General features: G+C 38.4%; 1 protein-coding gene across 4 annotated transcripts in view; it reads left to right on the top strand.

Moving 5' to 3' along the window:
• LOC18433778 (uncharacterized) overlaps window positions 1-13663 on the top strand; it is a 47175-nt gene extending 33512 nt beyond the window's left edge. For 2 of the 4 annotated variants that reach the window (XM_011624701.3, XM_088874326.1), the window contains exons 5-8: window positions 11968-12013; window positions 12190-12277; window positions 12417-12474; window positions 13453-13663. In XM_011624701.3, coding sequence (XP_011623003.1) covers window positions 11968-12013; window positions 12190-12277; window positions 12417-12474; window positions 13453-13503 — 243 coding nt within the window. In that variant the 3' untranslated portion in view covers window positions 13504-13663. Of the gene's footprint in view, window positions 1-11534; window positions 11749-11967; window positions 12014-12189; window positions 12278-12416; window positions 12475-13452 lie in introns of those variants that run through there. The other 2 variants (XM_088874327.1, XM_088874328.1) reach the window with 2 other exon arrangements.
• Window positions 13664-19291: the final 5628 nt, after the last annotated feature.

Here is a 19291-nt window from a genome sequence, read left to right as displayed (position 1 = left end):
GTGTGAAAAGTGCTGGGAATAGTGGAAAGAAGAAGAAACACAATACCTATAAAAGCATCTTGATTTCTTTGAAATGAATGAACATATAGAGAGACTTGGTGGCAGCATAGAAACTCTAAAAATTAGTAGGAGAATTGAATGTGATATTTGGAATGATGGGATGAAAAAGAGTATTTCTTCACGGTGTGAGAAAGGGAGAATCTCAGTGTCGAAGAGATAGACACTTCGTGACATGTGAGACCTATGACCAATAAATTCTCCATCAGTTGTGTGTTTTTTCAAGATCACAAAAGCTTGTCAACATGTAAAGGCAAATACTCAAGAAAGCCTAGGTACCACACGACATGACTTGAGGTATGAAATCTATCCCACATTACATGGTGATGTCATATAGGGAAAGAGGATTCAGTAACTTTTCATTTTATGTTTCATATACTTCTTTGGTTATATTTTGGCTATTTGTTTTATGAATATGTATGGAGTGTATGAACATTAGGTGATAGGTGCTAACAATTTGAAAGAGCTGGTTTATGAATACGATATGTTTTTGTGCCTCCTTGTGGTTGAGTATGAACTACTTAAGTTAGTGATATACATGGAGATGTAGTTAGATCAAGGACTATGATCCTAAATATAAAACATGAGAGATGGGTTTGGCTCATTCAAATATGTAAGCATGAAGGGAGTGTTCTGATGGAACCCGGTTTTAGTGACCATCCTCTCAATAATGTCCAGTAATATGATGTGTTACATGTGATGATGATCTCTTGATAAAGTCTCCATATTTGTCAAAAAGAAGTATTTTGTCATATTTTGTCATATTTTGATAACCATTCTTTAGTTGTGTTTTACTTTGGATAAAATTATAAGATTGTCTTTATGATTTGTTTTTTGTGGCAATGAACTTTACTTGGTAGGAAATTAAAGGTGAATGCGGTAAAATGATTTATGAAGACTAAGCATGTGTTAAATTGGATCATTTGAGAAAAACTTAAGTCTATGAATGGTTTTGAGAAAACTCCATAGTCTTGCCAGGTCCACTAAGTCTTTATGAAAAATCATTATAAATCATCATATTATTATCTAACCATTGCTTGTGAATGTATATATATATATATATGTATATATATATATATATATACAGACACACACACACACCAAGTCAATAGCTTTTTTATTAAAGAGAAAAACATTGAGTCTTGAAGGTATTTATAAACTTGGGAAGAAATTGTCATTTATTCATGCACTGGTTTTAAAATACCCAAATGCTTTTACCCATGTTTCTAGTTATTTAAAATCCTCAATTACCTAAGACCTTGAACCATAGGGAATGCTGTAAGAATGTTGTCTTGCTAGGCTTCCTTGACACATGTTGTGTTGATTAGATAACTTGGTTGTATGGATTTACCACCGATAAAACTAGTGTGGTTGAACCTTTGTAGTTCAGGAATGTTTTGCATATTGTGAAACCAACAGGCATTGAATTACTTATTGCATAAGACTTGCTATACTATCTCATGGTATAGGCATAAGAATATTGAGAATGTATATGATATATGTGCAATAATTGAGTGGGCGCTGCTACAGTCCCACTATTTTTTTTTAGCCACTTGGATATTCAGATATAGAGGTATTCTATCATGAAAGATCCAGATAAACTAAATATTCTAGTCAGAGCACCTGTTAGTGTTTGACAGTCCAGTTGGAATAACAGGCTATAATGTTGTTCACCCATGGAACCCAGATGTGTGGCACTGGTTGTATGGCTACAAAAGGGATCATCTTGATTGAAGAACTCCTTTGAGCCCATGAAGATACGACCCCATGAGATGAGGGTACATGATGATCTTCTGCGACAACAGGTTCATAATTCATGATGCGATATGAAAGATGGACTATGACCACGTTCAGGATGAGATCCGAGTAGCAAAGAGAAAGGTGCTGCCTCCATAAATCATTTTGTGAAAGGATTGATGGCAAAAGCGATGATTAATGTAATAAGAGAGAATAAGTGAGAAATTTTTGAGAGAGAGATTGTAATTGAGGGAGATCGATATAAAACTACAGAGGTAATGATAACGGGCCTTTCTACAACGGGGCTTGCACCTAATGATTTTGTGAGACATAAAAGAGAGATGGGGATGAGAGAAAGTGAAGAAGAGATAATGTAAGCCTTCAAAGGCCAAGTGATAAATGTTGGTTGTGTGTGGCTATTGAGGGCCTTATGAGTGCTTGTAAATGAACTTATTGATATAGTGTAACATGAACTCAGTGGGCATGTGTTCCTGTGTGGACCATACTAAGCAAATGATGTTTGCTGATACCGGGCTGAGCTTTACGAGGTCGGCTAGTCTGGTTGAGAAAAACCCATGCTACCTGGGCATAGAGAATAATCTGATAAAGATTATAATGGGTCATCCCTTGATGAGGTCGGAGTATGCCCAGAAGAGTGAGCCAAGTGATTGTGTGGCTCTTGTGTGTGATGGACGCCTTCAGAGGCGGGGCCAAAGCCTCATCCACATACCATCACACGACATACACATATGATAGCCGTTTTCGGGAAAGTGAACCACCTTTCAAGGTGAAGCTTGTGCATGTGCGAGAGATAACCCTTATGCACCATAGAGCAATGGATTGCATCAAGTCTAGGTGACCTTGGTTTCGTCTCTAGCGGAGAACTTGAAATCTATAGACTGGGACTACGACCCCTTGCCAATTGGCTAGACATTGGTGACCCACTAATGAGGCCTTGCATGGACTATAGATCATGGGCAATATTGGGTCGATTTGAAAAAACAAGTGTGGACCGTGGTCCATAGTAGAAAGTGAAGTTCCCCAGTGTATATTTATTCTTAGACCATATGGATCCTTTTCCCATTAAAGCATTTAATTATGTTTGTTTTAATGTTATATGATTTTTAGAATTGTTATTTGAATTTTTCTAAATCTCTGGATTATCAAATTTGGATTTGTAAAAACAGAGATATTGATTTTGCATTGATTTAATTATTCAAATATGATTTTATGAATTTCTAAAATCATAATATTATTTTTTAATATTTTTTATATTACATGGAAGGCTTAATAAGATATGTGGGCCCACCATGTCAATTGGGTGGGGCTCATAGAGTGCCACCTCGGGTGGCCCACCCTACCTTGTGGAGTCTTCTAATTTTGTGAGCTCAAGCTCATGGCTTGAGGGAAAAGATATATTATGTTTTAGAAAGCTTGTGCTTTGAGGAAGGTTTGATTCAAATTTTGGTATGTGTGAGAAGGCTTATGCATAAATAAAAACGCACAATATTGTCATATATTATTTTCTTATTTAAATTAATCGATGGTAAAATGGTTTAAGAAATAGGGGATAATGGTTCTAGCACCTTCCATATGATCTTGATAGCCTATCTATAGAATGAAGGGCTCATATCTCTCACCCCACAAGTCACCCAAGGTCAATGGTGCATATTCAATCCTACAAGAAGAGGTGACCGATGGAAAACCTTAAAAAACCCTAAAACCCCTTGAAGCACTATAACAAAAGGATGAACCCTACCTAATATTCTCTACACCATATCTCTTCTCTCTCTTATTAAAGACTCTTTCTCATAAGCCCACAAAGGGGGCATGCCTGTCTCTTAAAAACTCTCTCTCTCTTGGAAACTTTCTCTCTCTCCCTTTGCTATCTCTCTCTCCCATCTTGTGATATAAAAATAAGCGTTTAGGGTGTAGTAAAGGAGATGTAATCTCTCTCAACTAGGTTATCAAGGGTTTCTACCTAAGCTTGAGATTTGATTGAAAAAGGAGTTCTTGTTCCCTTTGAGGGTATTGGCCTAAATTGTTTTTCCATGATTGAGATTGAAGTTGACCATTGATCCCGTGTCATCGAGAGATGGTGACTCAATGTGTGGTCTAAGAAGTCTGGTTGAGGTAATCTCCGGCACTCTCTTTGTGTTTCGTGCCATATTTACTTATTGTGTTTTTTATTATTCCTAAGCATAGATTGTGTCATTTTTTTGTTACTAAAAAAAAGGTTTTTTATGTGGCATCAAGTTTTGAGATTCTAGATTTATGTCTTTTCTTTGTTATTATATACAAATATCTCTCTCTCTCTCTCTCTCTCTCTCGCTCTGATACATCAAGTTGTATAATAAATCAACTTCAAATAAAATAAACGAAATAAATCTAAGATTTCAAAACTTGATGCCACATAAAAAAACCTTTCTTTTACTAACAAAAAAACAACAATCTATGTTTGGGAATAATAAAAGACACAATAAGTAAATATGACAAGAAACACAAAGAGAGTGCCAGAGATTATCTCAACCTGGCTTCTTACACCCTATACCGAGTCACTACCTTTCGATGGCGCGGGATCAATGGTCAACCTTCAATCATGGGAAAGCAATTTTGGCCAGAACCTTCCAATGGATCAAGAACTCATTTTTCAATCAAATCTCAAGCTTAGGTAGAACCCCTTGATAACGTAGTTAAGAGTGATAACATATCCTTTACTAAACCCTTAACTTCATATCACAAGATGGGAGAGAGAAATCCTAGAAACCAAGAGTGGAGCGTGCCCCTTTTTTAAGCAAAAGGAGAGGGAGAAAGTTTCTAAGAGATGTGTGTGCCCCATATGTGGGCTTATGAGAGAGAGAGAGAGAGCTTTTAATAAGAGAAAGAAGAGATATGGTGTAGAGAATATTGGGTAAGGTCCATCTTTTTTTTATAGTGCCTCAAGGGGTTTTAGGGTTTTCCATGGGTTGCCTCTTCTTGTGGGATTGAATATGCACCATTAATCGATGACTTGTGGGGTGAGAGATATGAACCCTCCATTCCATGATAGACCATCAAGATCATATGGAAGTGCTGGAACCATTATCCCCCATTTCCTAAATCATTTTCTCGTCAATTAATTTTAATAAGAAAATAATATATGATAATATTGTGCTTTCCTATTTTATACACAAGCCTTTTCACACATACCAAAATTTGATTCAAAGCTTCTTCAAAGCTCAAGCTTTCCAAAACACAATATATCTTTTCCCTCAAGCCATGAGCTTGAGCTCCAAAATTAGAAGGCTCCTCAAGGTGGAGCGTGCTACCTTAGGTGGCACTTTATGGGACCCACCCAATTGACATGATAGTCCCATATATCTTTTTGGGCCTCCCATGCAATACAAAAAATATTAAAATAATATTATGATTTTAGAAATTCATAAAATCATATTCAAATAATTAAATATCTTTGTTTTTACATATCCAAATTTGATAAATAAAATATCCAGAGATTTAGAAAAATTTAAATAACAAATCTAAAAATTTTATAACATTTAAGCAAACATAATTATATACTTTGATGGTAAAAAGTTCCATATGGTCTAGAAATAAATATACACTGGGGCACTCCACCTTATACTGTGGACCACGGTTCACATGTGCTTTTTCAAATCGACCCAGTGTTGCCCATGACCCACTGTCCATGCAGGGGCTCATTAGTGGGTCACCAAAGTCTAGCCAATGGGCAAGAGGTCCCAGTCTATGGATTTCAAGTTCTTCCCTAGAGACAAAACCAAGATCACCTAGATCTAATGCAATCCATTGCTCTATGGTGCATAGGGGTTATCTCTTGCACATGCACAAGCTTCACCTTGAAAGGTAGTTCACTTTCTCGAAAACGGCTATCATATGTGTATGTCGTGTGATAGTATGGATATGACGCTTTGGCCCTGTCTTTGAAGGCCCCCATCACACAAGGGTCACACAGTCCCTTGGCTCACTCTTCCGGACATACTCGGACCTCATCAAGGGATGACCCATTATAACCTTTGTCGGTTTATTCTCTATGTCCAGGTAAGACTGATCTAGCTTGTAAAGCTCAGTCTAGTATCAGCAAACATCATTTGCTTAGTATGGTCCACACATGACCACACTCCCACTGAGTTCATGTTCCACTATATCAATAAGTTCATTTACAAGCACTCATATGCCCTTTAATGGCCACACACACCCGACAGGCTTGACAGTTTGATTGAACTTTTTAGGAGCTGCAGTTTCCGTCGAAGGCGGAAACCCGCCCAACCAAAGACGTGGGAGGAGAAAGATTGCCACCACAAGCTTACAAGAGCTCGGAAGGCTGAGTTTTCTAGCCAAAACAACTCAAAGCGAAAGGGCTTAGGATCCCTATTGATTGCTTGGGTATCAAGCAAGATGGGATTGTGGTCAGAGGTTGGTTTGGGGAGAGCAGAGGGGTGTGTCCTAGGAAAAATTTGGTCCCATTCTAGAGAAGAAACCTATCTAGCTTGGATAAGGAGGGATTGATCGAATGGTTAGACCATGTGATTGGGCACCTTTTAAGGGAATGTCTAACAGATGGTTCCTAGAGATGAAATCCCAAAAACTCACCATGGCTAGGGATATGCTGTGATTGGAATTACGGTTGTGAGACCACCGGGTAACATTGAAATCCCTCTTGGACACCACACCGGGGGGGATGGCCAGCCATTTGCTTGAAGTTCAGCCTAGGAAGAATCCCAATTGTCGGCATCGGGCCTATAGATGGCCAAGCAGTTCCAGGTAAAACCGTCTGAAATGCGCGATAGAACTACTGTAATTGAGAAGTGGCCGATGTGGTGATTTACAAGAGAGTGGGTGGATGGTTCCCATTGGAAGCGCCTAGAGGAGGCCATGAAATTCTGGTTTATTTATGTGAGGGGAGGCCGGATAGACCTTGGACCTTAACAATGGGCTTGTCGTAGCTGACCCAGCATTCCAGATTAGCAAGCTCTTTTCTTCCATTTGAGAACTTCTTGGGTTGAAGGTTTGTGCCTGTGGCAATAAAGTGTTCCAGTACTTCTTTTAGGCCACTGAATTTGAACCCCATCACTTTAAGAAACATTTGCGCATCTCCTTGGGTGTTATCTAGTTCTTGGACGAAAGATGAATCCATTGAGGTAGGGGAGCACGATTGTTGGCTCTCGGAAGATAGGTCGGCGGATTCAAGGTGGGTGGGTTGGTTGTAGCTGAGGAGGGATGAATCTGACCAAAGGGATAGGGAAAGTTTCCCAGCCAGGAGGTGTGGAGAGTTGTTGATTTACTTGAGGAGAAAGCGTAGGAAAGAGATGGTGAGTTTGGCCGAGAGGGGATCTTTAGTGATAGAACAGCTAAAGTAGGTTATTTGTCCGAGGTCTGGAAAGATGGAGGCAGGACAAGGAGAGGGCTGGCCAAAGGCGCAGGCAGGGGCTCTAGGGGACAATGAGGTGTTGGGGACCCGAAGAGGGGGAAAGGTAATAGGGAAGAGGAGAGCTGGAGAAGATGGGGTTGGGCACGGTGGGAGGAAGAGGAGACATGGAGTAGATGGGGTTGGGCATGGTGGGAGGCACAAGGGTAGTAGTAAGAGATAAGGCAAAGGGTAGGGGAGCAAAGGATAAGTGGTTGAGATTTGAGAGGTGGGTGGGGGGCCGGGGGGGGAGGAGCAGGCCAGGCATGAGTGGGGAATTGAATCAAAGGCGGTAAGGGGAACTACTATTGTTAGAGATAGGGCAAGGGGAAGGAATAGGGGATGGTGGAGGATGAAAAACAGGAAACGGAGTTAAGGTTGAGGGAGGATTGGGTGACGAAGGGTGTTGAGGGCCGCAAGGAGAGTTGGGAAGCTAGGATGAGGGAGGTGATGAGCTGGGGGGAGGGTTAGCTGGCTGAGGCAGGGGAGTTGGGTGGTTGTCAGAGGGGGAGCTCTCTGAGTAGGTGGAGTTTTGGAAGGTACGTTCCCTTTGTGCCCTAGGTCCAGGCAAGACGAGCAATGATGCTCTTGGAACAATGAGAGGGGTGTGAGGAAGTAGCATGGTGAGCGGGTCCTCTAGTTTTGCTAAGGGGATAGGTGAGAGGAGGGTGGGCACAAGATCCTGCGCGATATCGTTAAGGGGATTTGAAAAGAGAGACACGGCGTGTTGGGAAGCATGGGGGGCACGCAAGGGTGCAGGACTGCGATGTGGCAAAGATGGGGGGTAACGACCAGCTGTGAGATGATGACTAAGAGGGGACGATAAGCCTTTCACGGAAACCTAGGCTGGCCTCGAGATAGGTCCACGTGGAGGATGTAGGGAGGAAGCCGCATCATGGTACTGGCAAGACTCTCCATCTGGGTCGTTCAATGTCTATGCTGCTAAGATTGTCTTTTGGGCCTCTTCAATGCCTACCCTCTATTGTGGTCCACTAAGCCTAGCTATTGTGCTCCGCTTGTGATGGAGAGGTTACAAAGGGTTGATCTGGTAAATGGTGGCCAGAGTTTGGTGAGGCCGGAGACCAGGAAACCGGGGTTTGGAAGAACAAACCGTTGACCTCTAACCAAAGGGAAGAAGGAAGCCGAGATGGGATTATGGTCTCGATCAACAGCCCGATGGAGTTGAGGGGTAGGGTAACCGCAAATCTCAAATGGACCGTTACGAATGCACCGCAAGCTTCCCCTATGCTTCTGAAAGTGTCGACATTCCAAGCGTGGAGTGGAATATTTGAGGCATGGAGCCAAATATTTTGAGGCTTGCCAGCACCCAACTCCTTTTGCCATCTAGAGAGAGAAAGGAATGCTCCTTTGAAGCAGGGCTTATGGTTGTGTAGGGCTCTGAGGAGGTTATCTTTCAATGAGAAGGAGAAAAGGAAACCTCTCGAAGAAAGCTCTCTACAAGTAAGATTTGGTTCCTCCCAAAACTTGACCCCCCATCTGAGTGTCCCTTTAATATCATTTCGAGGTGGCCGGAGAAAACCCACCAGAGAACGTTGAAGGGTTTTTCAAGGAAGACGTACTGAGCTCCACCCACCGAGATAGAGGTGGGAACGACGGAAGAAGGATGATACTTTGGGGGGTTGGGGTCGAAAGAAGATGATGGAGGGAATAAAGGCTTAGGCGGATGAATGAAGTTGTTGTAGTGTTTGTAAAGAGGAGGGTAGGGAGCTGAGGGGTAGGTAGACGAAACTTCTAGTGGAAATCTTCTTACTGCCGGAGGAACAGCTGAAGCCCCAGAAGCGAAAGAGGGGTTGGGAGAGTTTAGCGCTAGGGAGGAGTTTGGGCAAGACAAGAGAGACACGTCGAGAGCAGGAGTCAATGAATGAAAAGGTAGTGCGTTAGAGGGATGGATAGCCAACATGTGTGCTGGGATAGAGGCACCTGGAGATGGGTGAGAGTATGGCAGAGGCGGAGGGATGGGACGGAGGTTACCTGATAGGTGTTCTCCATCGGACGGGGCCATTCATTTAGACTTATACCATATTAAGAATGTCCATGGAGCACTTCTTTAATAGATTAATATCCATTGTCTCAGTTACTCATGAAGTGATAAGACATTTCGAATTTTCTACTCAAGCACATAAGATGACATGAGAGTTGGGTTTAATTGAAGAAAAACCAAATACACATTCGAAGCTTGCAGGTAAGGTGAAAATAGCTATAAAACAAAAGCAAAAACAAAAAGAAAGAGGGAAAATTTTGATTTGTAGGGTAGTAAAGTATAACACAAATATATGACTTGTAACCTAGCGAGTGTATTTATGGTGTAATTATTTTAATATATACATTGACTACTAAAGTGGGAGAGACATTTCCAGTTTTCCAAGCAAGCTGCAAGCATGTATAAGATTGGTAGGATCCACTCATTCAATTGAAGAACAAACAAATAAATATACCAAGCTTGCAGTTATGGCAGACAGAGCCCACTATACTGCAGCCAGGGCTGCATCCAGTGGAGGGGAATATAGTATCTATTTTCTCTGTTGATCACTTGTTCTTTATTGTTTTCCTCTCTTTTGCTGCCATTAATTGACCAACTAGCCTAGGCACCATCCAGCTGCTTGCTGCTTGCTTAAGATATCCGACCTCAGGCTCCCTAACTTGAGGGTAAGGTCCACCTTATCTATAGGCAGCCACCTTTGAGTCTCTGGCCCATATTGTCATGTGTTGATGTATGGACCATTATAGATCTGAAGCTTGAAAGTCTAGGACTTCTTTGTCAATGTTTTGCTTGTCAATAAAATCTGTGTAGAAAGATTGATGAAATAGTGAATCTACAGTTTTAGTCATTGTTGCAAAAAGCAGAGCGCCTAGGGTCTGCTCCCCACTCAGGGGCAGAAATACGGCTCCTTTAGGGTATTTTTGAGTCATTTTTTTAATACTAAATGGGCAAAATTGTAGGTTTTAAGTTCATTTGAAACCTAAAACCCAACAAAAAAAAAAAAAATCTATTAGGCCGGTTCTGGGCGCCCACCTAGGCGCTGGGCGGCTTGGACCCCCCCGACCGCCTAGGTGCCGCCTAGCACTTTTTGAAACACTGGTTTTTGTGTTTGCATGCTTTGATAACATATTAGAATCACAACATGTGTGAGAAGATAGTTCTGAGAGGTGACATTAGGTGATATCAAACCATGAAAGGGTCATATGCCCATTAACTCTGCATATCATGATTGTAATAACTTATCCATATACAATTGGAAACATATGGTTACTTCCGTTCCAATTACCAGAGTTAAAGCAATGCTCTGTTTATTTTTTCTCACGTATCCCTTTCTATTGTGGATTGGAATGCTGGAAGTTTAGTGGTTTATTCCCTTCTAAGAAAGTTATTGTAACATGCCTTTCTTGATGTACTCAGTCCATCATTTGAACCTAAAACCTTCCCTTCTGTTGAGGAATAGTCATCTTGATGTAAGTATTACAATATGTGAGACCGCATCCTTAAACTTCAAAGTAACAAAACATATCACTTGGGAACAATCATCAATAAATATTACAAAATACTTATAGCAAGAAAGTGTTTCCAAGGAGGCATGGAGCTTGTCCCCAGCTATTAGAATGCATAAGTGAAAAGGGTCTTCACAATGATTATCATCCATTTTGATAAGCACTGCTTTTCTGTTTTCCAAATTAACAGGGATTATTTCATAAAAAGAGGTTCAAACATGACGGACACTGTTTTTTAGATATTCATTGTGTGAATGCCAAATCTTAATCACTGAATCAATATCTTGTTGGTGCTTAGTTCTGTTAGTCATGTGCAGATGATGTCTGGTACCTTTGGTAGAAATAAAACTCTATTTTAAACCCATTGATTGGTGATCACATTTTGCTGTCCTGGTGGCATGGTAACATTTTCAAGTTGTCAATTGAATAAATCAGATCTCTTCCTTTTTTAAGCCTCAATAGGTTGAAACCAGGACTTGTTATGTCATCCTGGCCATAGTTCTTAAAAAATGAGTATTATTTAGCTGGAAAAACTTGTAGCTGAATTGTCAGCATAACAGAGATACAATGTGCTAGGAGACATTCATCTATTTGAACAGTTCCATTTGTAGCTTCCACTGATCACTGGGCCTCATTTGCAAAAATTGAAAGTTAAAATGTATATGGATTTAAAGAAATAAGGACAAGGAGTGGCCATTCGTATAATTTGTTAGATACAGGTGCTGTGCAAACTGCAAATGGATTACATTGCTGGCAGAGAGATTGATGATTTCATTTAGTGGTAACACTTTCTGTGTTTGTACTTATTTAGGCAACCTGTTCCAAATTCCATACCTAGAGGATTTTGTAGGGTAATGGAAAGTTTGCATCCTAAGCTCACAACTGCATATACAGAGGCCGTTCTCCAAGTTCCATGCAGAAAAGGACATGGTTGGCAGTGGAATGCTTACATCATGATCTACCACTTTTATGCACTCGCATGGATACATATAGACACTTGTAGGGAGACTACTGCTCTTATCCAGGTAGATAACAAAGATGTAACTACATATTTCAATGCTATTGATTTCAATTTATTTGTTAGGACACCCTTACTGGTGTCTGCTTTCTGGTAGGATTGGGCCTCTTGCATAGCGTTGCTCTCAAATTTCCTATTTGACAATTTAACATGCTGGATGTTAGTTCTTCATTGCTATTTAAGGTCAATACATCATTCTTCTAATGTTCATTGCTCTCCCTTATAGGTGCATGAACAACAAGACACCGGTGAGGTTGATGTTCTCACAAAAGGTACTAACATTTGAAAACCAATGAGTTCATGGTGCAGTAAGCATGAGCATAAAAGATTGAAAATCGTCTGTGTACTTGTATTTTAAATATGGCTCTAATTAATGTCTCGCTTGACATGGGTAATAAAGTTTAGAATATTTATGGTGTTTTAACATTCATATCATTCATTACTTCAGGTGATAATAATTTTGGAGACGATAGGGTTCTGTATGCTCATGGTCAGCTTTGGCTTCACCAGCATCATATCATGGGGAGGGCTGTGGGGTAAGTTTTTTCAAGCACTTGGCTTCCAATATAAATGAGTGGTTATGACAAGAATACAGTTCTACTTATCATCACCAGTCAAACGTGGGTTCTTCTTTCTAGCCGATAACGCAAGTACATTTGCACTTACCTTTTGCAGGTTCTTACCTTATGTTGGCTGGGTCACTATCATGATGACTGAAAGACCTATCATCAAGGTTTGTGTTTGTTCTAATAGATGCAGCTGGTTTTTCTTGGTAGGAATGTTGCATGCTTTCAGACATTCTCCTGATTTTTTAGTACCATATTAAAGCTCTTGTTGATACCGGTTTTGCAAGTGATGCAAGGTTTGCATGCCTAAGTTGTACCATTTTTTGTGAAAATGACAGACAAACACACTGGATTTCAAATTCTCAATGTGTTGGTTTCTTTCTATGCAAATAGCATATGGAGAAAACTGCCATTTCTATGTTATCACATCCCTAGTACCGCTGAACTAACCAAAACCAAAGAAGTCTTTTGAACGGAGTGCCTCCTGGCCTTTCCAATCCTTGCCTTAATAATTGAGGCCAGTGGTTGGAAGATCAGAGACTCGGCTCAGGACTCCCCCAATTTGGCTTAGCTCGGCACCCTGGCTAATCCTGAGGCAAAAGCTTGGAACTCACTGTGAGTTTCTGATTTCTTAAAGAAGTTACTACTTTATATATAACAGAAAAATATATATCCTGGTCCGACTCTGGATTTACCCAAGTTGGACCAGGTGGCTTGGCCTTGGACCTCCATGAGACATGGCCTGAGCCTGTGTTTGTAAACACTGCTTGAGGCGACAGAAACAGTTTGTGGCAATAAAGAGCTGTCCTTGGGAAATAAATGAAGGCACTGAAGTGGATGTCTTGGTCACTTGACAAATCACATATTTCTTTTTATGTTTTTCTTCATGAAGTTATTTCGTTTTTGTTTGTTTTCCTTTTCTAAATCTTGTATGCATTCTGGTTCATTTGATGAAAATTGTTGGGGAATAATACAATTTCTGCTAGCTTCAGTGTAATTAGTCATGCGTAATTTGGTCACAAGCCTTTTCACTTACTAGGAGAAATTTGGACTGTGAAGTGCTTGCTCTTTGTAGCTGGTGAACAGTGTGAACTATGCTTCTGAAGTTTGTTTTTGTGTCACAAAAATGTGTCTCCATGTTGCAGTACTTGCTCATAGGCGCACTGGGTTTGCTGGTCATTACATCAAAGGAATGAAGGGAGAGTGTTTCTGTGAGAAATGAGCTTTGAACTTTATATTCAAGGGGGAAAGGACATCTCTTGTTCTCCTCCTGCCCTGTTTGTATATTTATAGGAAGTGCCATTCACATTTGTGAGTATACTAATTTATATAACATCCCACTTTTTTTACTTGTCATCCTCGTCTTATTTTGGTTTCCTTTTTAGCGTTTTGATTATGATTGTTCTATGAGCTCCTCGTGGTAAAATGCTTGGTATAGATGCGGGTCTGTGTGTTGGTATGCTGAGACTGTATTCATGGATATTGGAGTAGTTTTATTGCGCGAATGGGAATGATCCTGTCAAAAAATGCCTGCAATAACGTGTAGCAAGTGGATAACTGCCTAAAGATCTTGGTGGATATGGTTGACAACCAGCAGGGGGAGAGAGGGCTTGGAATCACTTGCATGGTTCCTTGTCTTCGGCAAAGGAACCACTGCCATGGATATTAAAATGGTTTATCACTTCCTACCTGGGGGCATTTTTTTTCTTGATCATTTTTCTTGCATCGAGAACATGAAAGGAGGGATTGTAACGCTCCCCTGCATTATCTGAACATTCATTCCTAAGAGATTTTTAGGAACAGTACCGGTTTATAAGTTTTATCCAAGGAAAAAGTTTATGAGGTTGAGGCCCTAAACAATCAAACTGAGGCTCAAATAGTCCCTAGAAGTTGTTTTGATACTGAAAAACCTTCAAATTTGATCATCTCGACATTGAGATATATGGATGTTAAAAATAACGGACTTTAAGTTTTGAAAATAGTGTATCTTGTAATATGTTATTTAAACCGTCAATTTTCAAGTGTTTTTAGATCTGCTTGATCAAAAGATTGTATGCTACTTGTGAAGCTTTAAAGTTTATAATTAGAGATAAAAATAAATTTTCAAGTTATCATAACGAGCTTCTATACTAAAACATCTTTTGACGTGTTTTACTTTGATTGTTTAGGACTTCAGCCTTATACAAACCACACCTTTATCCAAAGGAAAAAGTTTATATAAAGATTCAACCTTATGTTGTACGTGTAAGGTGTGCCTAAAGAACCCATTAGTGAGGTTATTTCTATATTGGAAAACCCTCAAATCCATCATCTCGACCACAAGATTCATAGATGTGAAAAAAAAAGAAAAAAGGGAGATTTTAGTACTAAAAATAGTTCATCCTCTAATATATTATCTGGACCATACATTTTTAAGATTTTCAAGTATTTATAGATCTGTTTGATTGTCACCATTTCTGAAACTGTAAGTTTCATAATTGAGGGCAACAATAGATTTTTATATGAGCGCAAGGCTTTGTAGCACAGAAACTGCACTTTTGACAGTTTTGGAGGCATACCTTTCTTCAATAGTATAAGGTTGACACCTTATACAAACCTCACCTATCCAAATGCTTGGCCTCCAAATGGCTCCCCAACTATGCTGCTATTTATTATCATTAATGTTACTTTTTGAATTTTTGGATCGGATTCAAAATGGAAGTGTTTAATCAAACTATTGGAGGTTAAACTTTGCGTAGTTATCTACCATGATGAAATAATGTGATCCCCTTCTCTTAAGAGTTTTGTATACTGTGTGCATGTTGTATTCCTTCTCTTAGAGCCTCGCCAATGTTGTTGGATAATGTAGTGTTAAATATTTGGTTTTGAATTTATCATTTTATGTATATTTTTATTTGCTTAATTTTTTTAAATAGAATTGGCAAGCTGACTAGGTAATTTAGCTTGGACCTAGACCCACTATTCCGAGTTTAAACACCGTGAACAAGGTGCGGTTTGTATAGAGCCCACCTTCAAATAGTGCCGAGAAATGTGGTTTCAATATTGGAAATCTTTGTGATAGCCTTAAAATATATTTTCATCTTTATTTATAAAGTTTAAACCTTAAAAAATAGTGTAGATCGACAGATCTATGAAAACTTGAAAATTGACGATCAAAAAATGCGTTACAAAATACACTATACACTAGTTTCAAAACTTGAAATCTATTTTTTTCTCATATCCATGCATCTTGATGTCGAGTTGATCAATTTGAGGATATTTGGGCATCAAACAACCTCTTCTAGTGAAATTTTGGAGGTAGGCTCTTATTTGATTGTTTAGAGCCTCGGCTCTATATAAACTTTTCTCCATACTTAATGACATGCTACATGTACCATAATGCACTTTCCCTTAACCTTAAATGGGCGGCTCATATGTGGTGGCCCGGTGAGACGACCTTGTATATTTGGTCTTGCATAAAAACCACCTAGTGTGGGATAATTGTGACTTCGATATTTTTGGTGCATCCTTAAATAAATTTGAACAGGGAAAAAATGACTTGTGGCCTAAATATGGCCTTCATTAAAATGGATAGTCGACATTCAATCTTTGAGCAGAATTTCATTTGGGACAATCTTTTGCGCTCTACATCATTGTTTTTGCCTCTAAATTGATCTTAGACTGATGGTGACACCATTTGAAGGTTTCATCATCACTATTGTCAAAGCTTTTTTTTTCCAACTAATTGAAGCTGTGAGATCCTAGTCTTGGTACTCTGGACGGCCCTAAATTAATCTTGTTAGGGGAATTGGATTTGGAGCATTTTTTAGCTCCAAATCATTTGTTTTTCCACTGTTGAGGTTGGCATTAGAAATGAAGAAATTTTGAGAAAATATTTCGTAGTCCCATGGATGTAGGGTACATTGGTCTGCCCTTCCACATTTTGGGGGTACATGGCTTTTGGTTGGGCTGAACTAGGCAAACATATCTTCTAAGCTCTGGTTAGGAAGCGTACGGCAAAAGTTCAAAAAAATACTCTGCAAATTGGAAGCTTCACCAGAAGTTTAGCAACTTTTGGGAAACCTATCATCTTTTTTAAAGTTAAAAAAAAAAAAACTTTATCATCTTTTTAGAGGGTGTGGTTTGTATAAGGCTGAGGTCCTAAACAATCAAAGTAAGGCGTATCTTTAAATAATTTTAAAGGATGATTTCTTAGTAGGAAAAAAATTTGTGATGGCTTGAAAATTTATTTTTATCTTTAATTATAAAATTTAAAGCTTTTAAACTAGTGTAGATCGAGCAAATCTATAAACATTTGAAACTATTGAAAATTGATGGCTCTGATAATACATTACACAACACACTATTTCTCAAACTCAAAATCTATTTTCTTTCATGTCTATACATCTCGAGGTTGTGAGGATCAATTCGAGGGTTTTTTGACATCAAAACAACATCTTCTAGTGAATTTTTGAGCCGTGCCCTCAACCTTGTATAAACTTTTTCACTTTTTAAAATAGTAAACCGTTTTAAAAAAAAAAAAAAGTTCTTTCGAAATTTGAATATGTTTTAAATTTTTATTTTCTGACACCTTTTTTAGGAGCTTATAAAATATAAAAAAATCAATGCTACTTTAAACAAATTCTCATTCTATATACGCACAAGTTTCATATTTTTCATCACAAATTTTGTATATTCCACATAAATTAAGTTGTAAGGTTTCAACCTGAAACAATCAAAGTAAGACGCATCTCCAAACTTTGTCAAGAGATACAATTTTGGTGTTGAACATTCTTATGATGGTGTGAGAATCTATTTTTGTCTCTAATTACGAAATTTTAAACTCTAAGAATCATAAAAATCTTGAAAATACAGAGCGTTGTAAGATGTATTGTTTTAAAGATTTGAAATCTCTATATATCTCAATATCGAGATGATCAATTAGATATTTTTTCAACATCAAAATAACATTTTTTTAAGGATCTTAGAGGTGCTCCTTATTGCTACATTTTTCGGTATCAACCTTATATAAACTTTTTCCTATCACCTTTCTAAGCAACAGCCTCTATCATCTTTTTAAAATGGTAAACCATGCTAAAAAAGAATTATTTAATTCTAAATTTAGTATATTTTTAAATTTTATTTCTGACTCTTTTTTAGGAGCTGACAAAATATAAAAAAATTGATGCTACTTTAAACAAATTATCATTCTATGTACGAACATGTTTCATACCAAATTTTTACGTGTTCCACATAAATTAAGGTGTATACTTTATATTTCATGTCCTTTATATTCTTAGTCTTTCATGGATCTTCGTGAAAAAGACCTTGATTTTGGTTTTTGAATATTTTGTTTATTCTTAGCAACGCATGTAAATCCACCCGTAAACAACTAAAACAAAATGAAAATAAGGGTAGAATATCCATTTAAAAACTTGCTTTTCAAGGCAGAAACGGTTTTTTTTAAAAAAATTAATTAATTATCATAGCAGAGTCCCATCAGAATATTGCAATAGAAGTGTCTTCATTTGCTATGGAAGTTCACCTGATGCATTTTTTAACAATTGATTAGAGAGAGAGAGAGACCCACTATAGTAAGAACCCATCATATAGCAGGTATAGCAAGATTTATCTTTTAAGCAGTGTGCCAGTACTCTGATCAAGTCCAAGTGGACTTGACCGAGTAAGTTAGCTTGGCCCGAAGCAAGTTTTCTTGAGTTTTGTGTACAACTCAGGGATACTAAAAAAAATTCTAAAAAATTGTAAAAAAGATGGGATTGGTTTTTTTGTGTATGATTTAAAAAAAATTCCCTTTTTTTCTTCAATTTATTGAGGCCTTTTCAGCCTTCTGGGCACTGCTTTTAAGCAATCGTGCTATTATAGCATTAAAAAATATATAGAAGCTTGATATGGTTTTTTTTTATGTGATAAGTGAAGCTTGAAATAACTTTGACATAAATAACAGTGCATAAAATGTATGGTGGAAGCCAGTATTCTAAAAAATGCTTGGTCGAATCGGAATTACTCGCTTGACTAAGGATTGGTAGGTCGGAGATCCAGTTCTCGGGCAGCCCCAACTAGCCTAATTCCTACAAATTCTTTCTTCTTTATCATTAGTTTTCTTCTGATTCCTTATTGATTCATCGATCCGAATCACTGACTGATTCAGCCATGCGATCTGTTTTACAAACCACTGGTTGAAGCAACCAGTGGAAGAAAGAAAATGTTACACAATTGACAAGAGTATCTCTTACACATATAAATATGAAGATCCTCTTAACAGAAAACAGATAAAATAAATGGAAATGATCCTTGGAGATCATCTCTAACAATGTAATCATGTCAAACTTTGGATATTGTTACTAGAAACTAGAAAGAATTGCCTGCGAGTAAGTAGAAATATTTGTAAAAGAAAAGTAGTAGATGAAATAAATAGCAAATAACACGAAAATATACATAGGAATAGGTGGTGCAATAGCAGAAAATGACACTAACAAATAAATAGATGAACAAAAAGAAAGAATATTGAAGCAGAAGGGTTAACTCTTCATGGCTAGTCCCAAGCTGGTCATACCCATCCCAAGCTCAGGTTAAAGAGGAGGGTTGTGTTAGGTATGGCAGCCAGAGTAAAATTTTGCTACACCTATTAAGGAATTTTAAACTTATATGATGGAACAAGATTCGTGAAGCAGACCCCAAGTGATTGGAATAAAACTTAGATGATGTTCATCATCATTATCATGATTGATGCATAAGGGTTATCATTATTTGGGGTTTTAAAGACTGGTTAGAGCATCTTAGGGTGTTTAAGTTAGTAGCACATTCATGTGCCATTTCACAAATGTCAATGTCCAAGGGATACTTTCAATGGAGGCATCCATTCTTAATCAATGATTCCAAGTTTAATTATTAATTTTGTGACAATTTTGCCATGTGTGACTCTTTATGGCCCATGGTAGAACCACATGGACTTGGAAGATATTCAAGATAAGAATATTGTTAGGC

The sequence above is a fragment of the Amborella trichopoda genome, chromosome 8, assembly GCF_054954075.1.
Source record: "Amborella trichopoda isolate Santa Cruz 75 chromosome 8, AtrichopodaSantaCruz75HAP2 v2.0, whole genome shotgun sequence".
NCBI lineage: Eukaryota > Viridiplantae > Streptophyta > Magnoliopsida > Amborellales > Amborellaceae > Amborella > Amborella trichopoda.
Note: the sequence above shows the minus strand (reverse complement) of the source record. Positions and strands in the feature narration are given on the sequence as shown.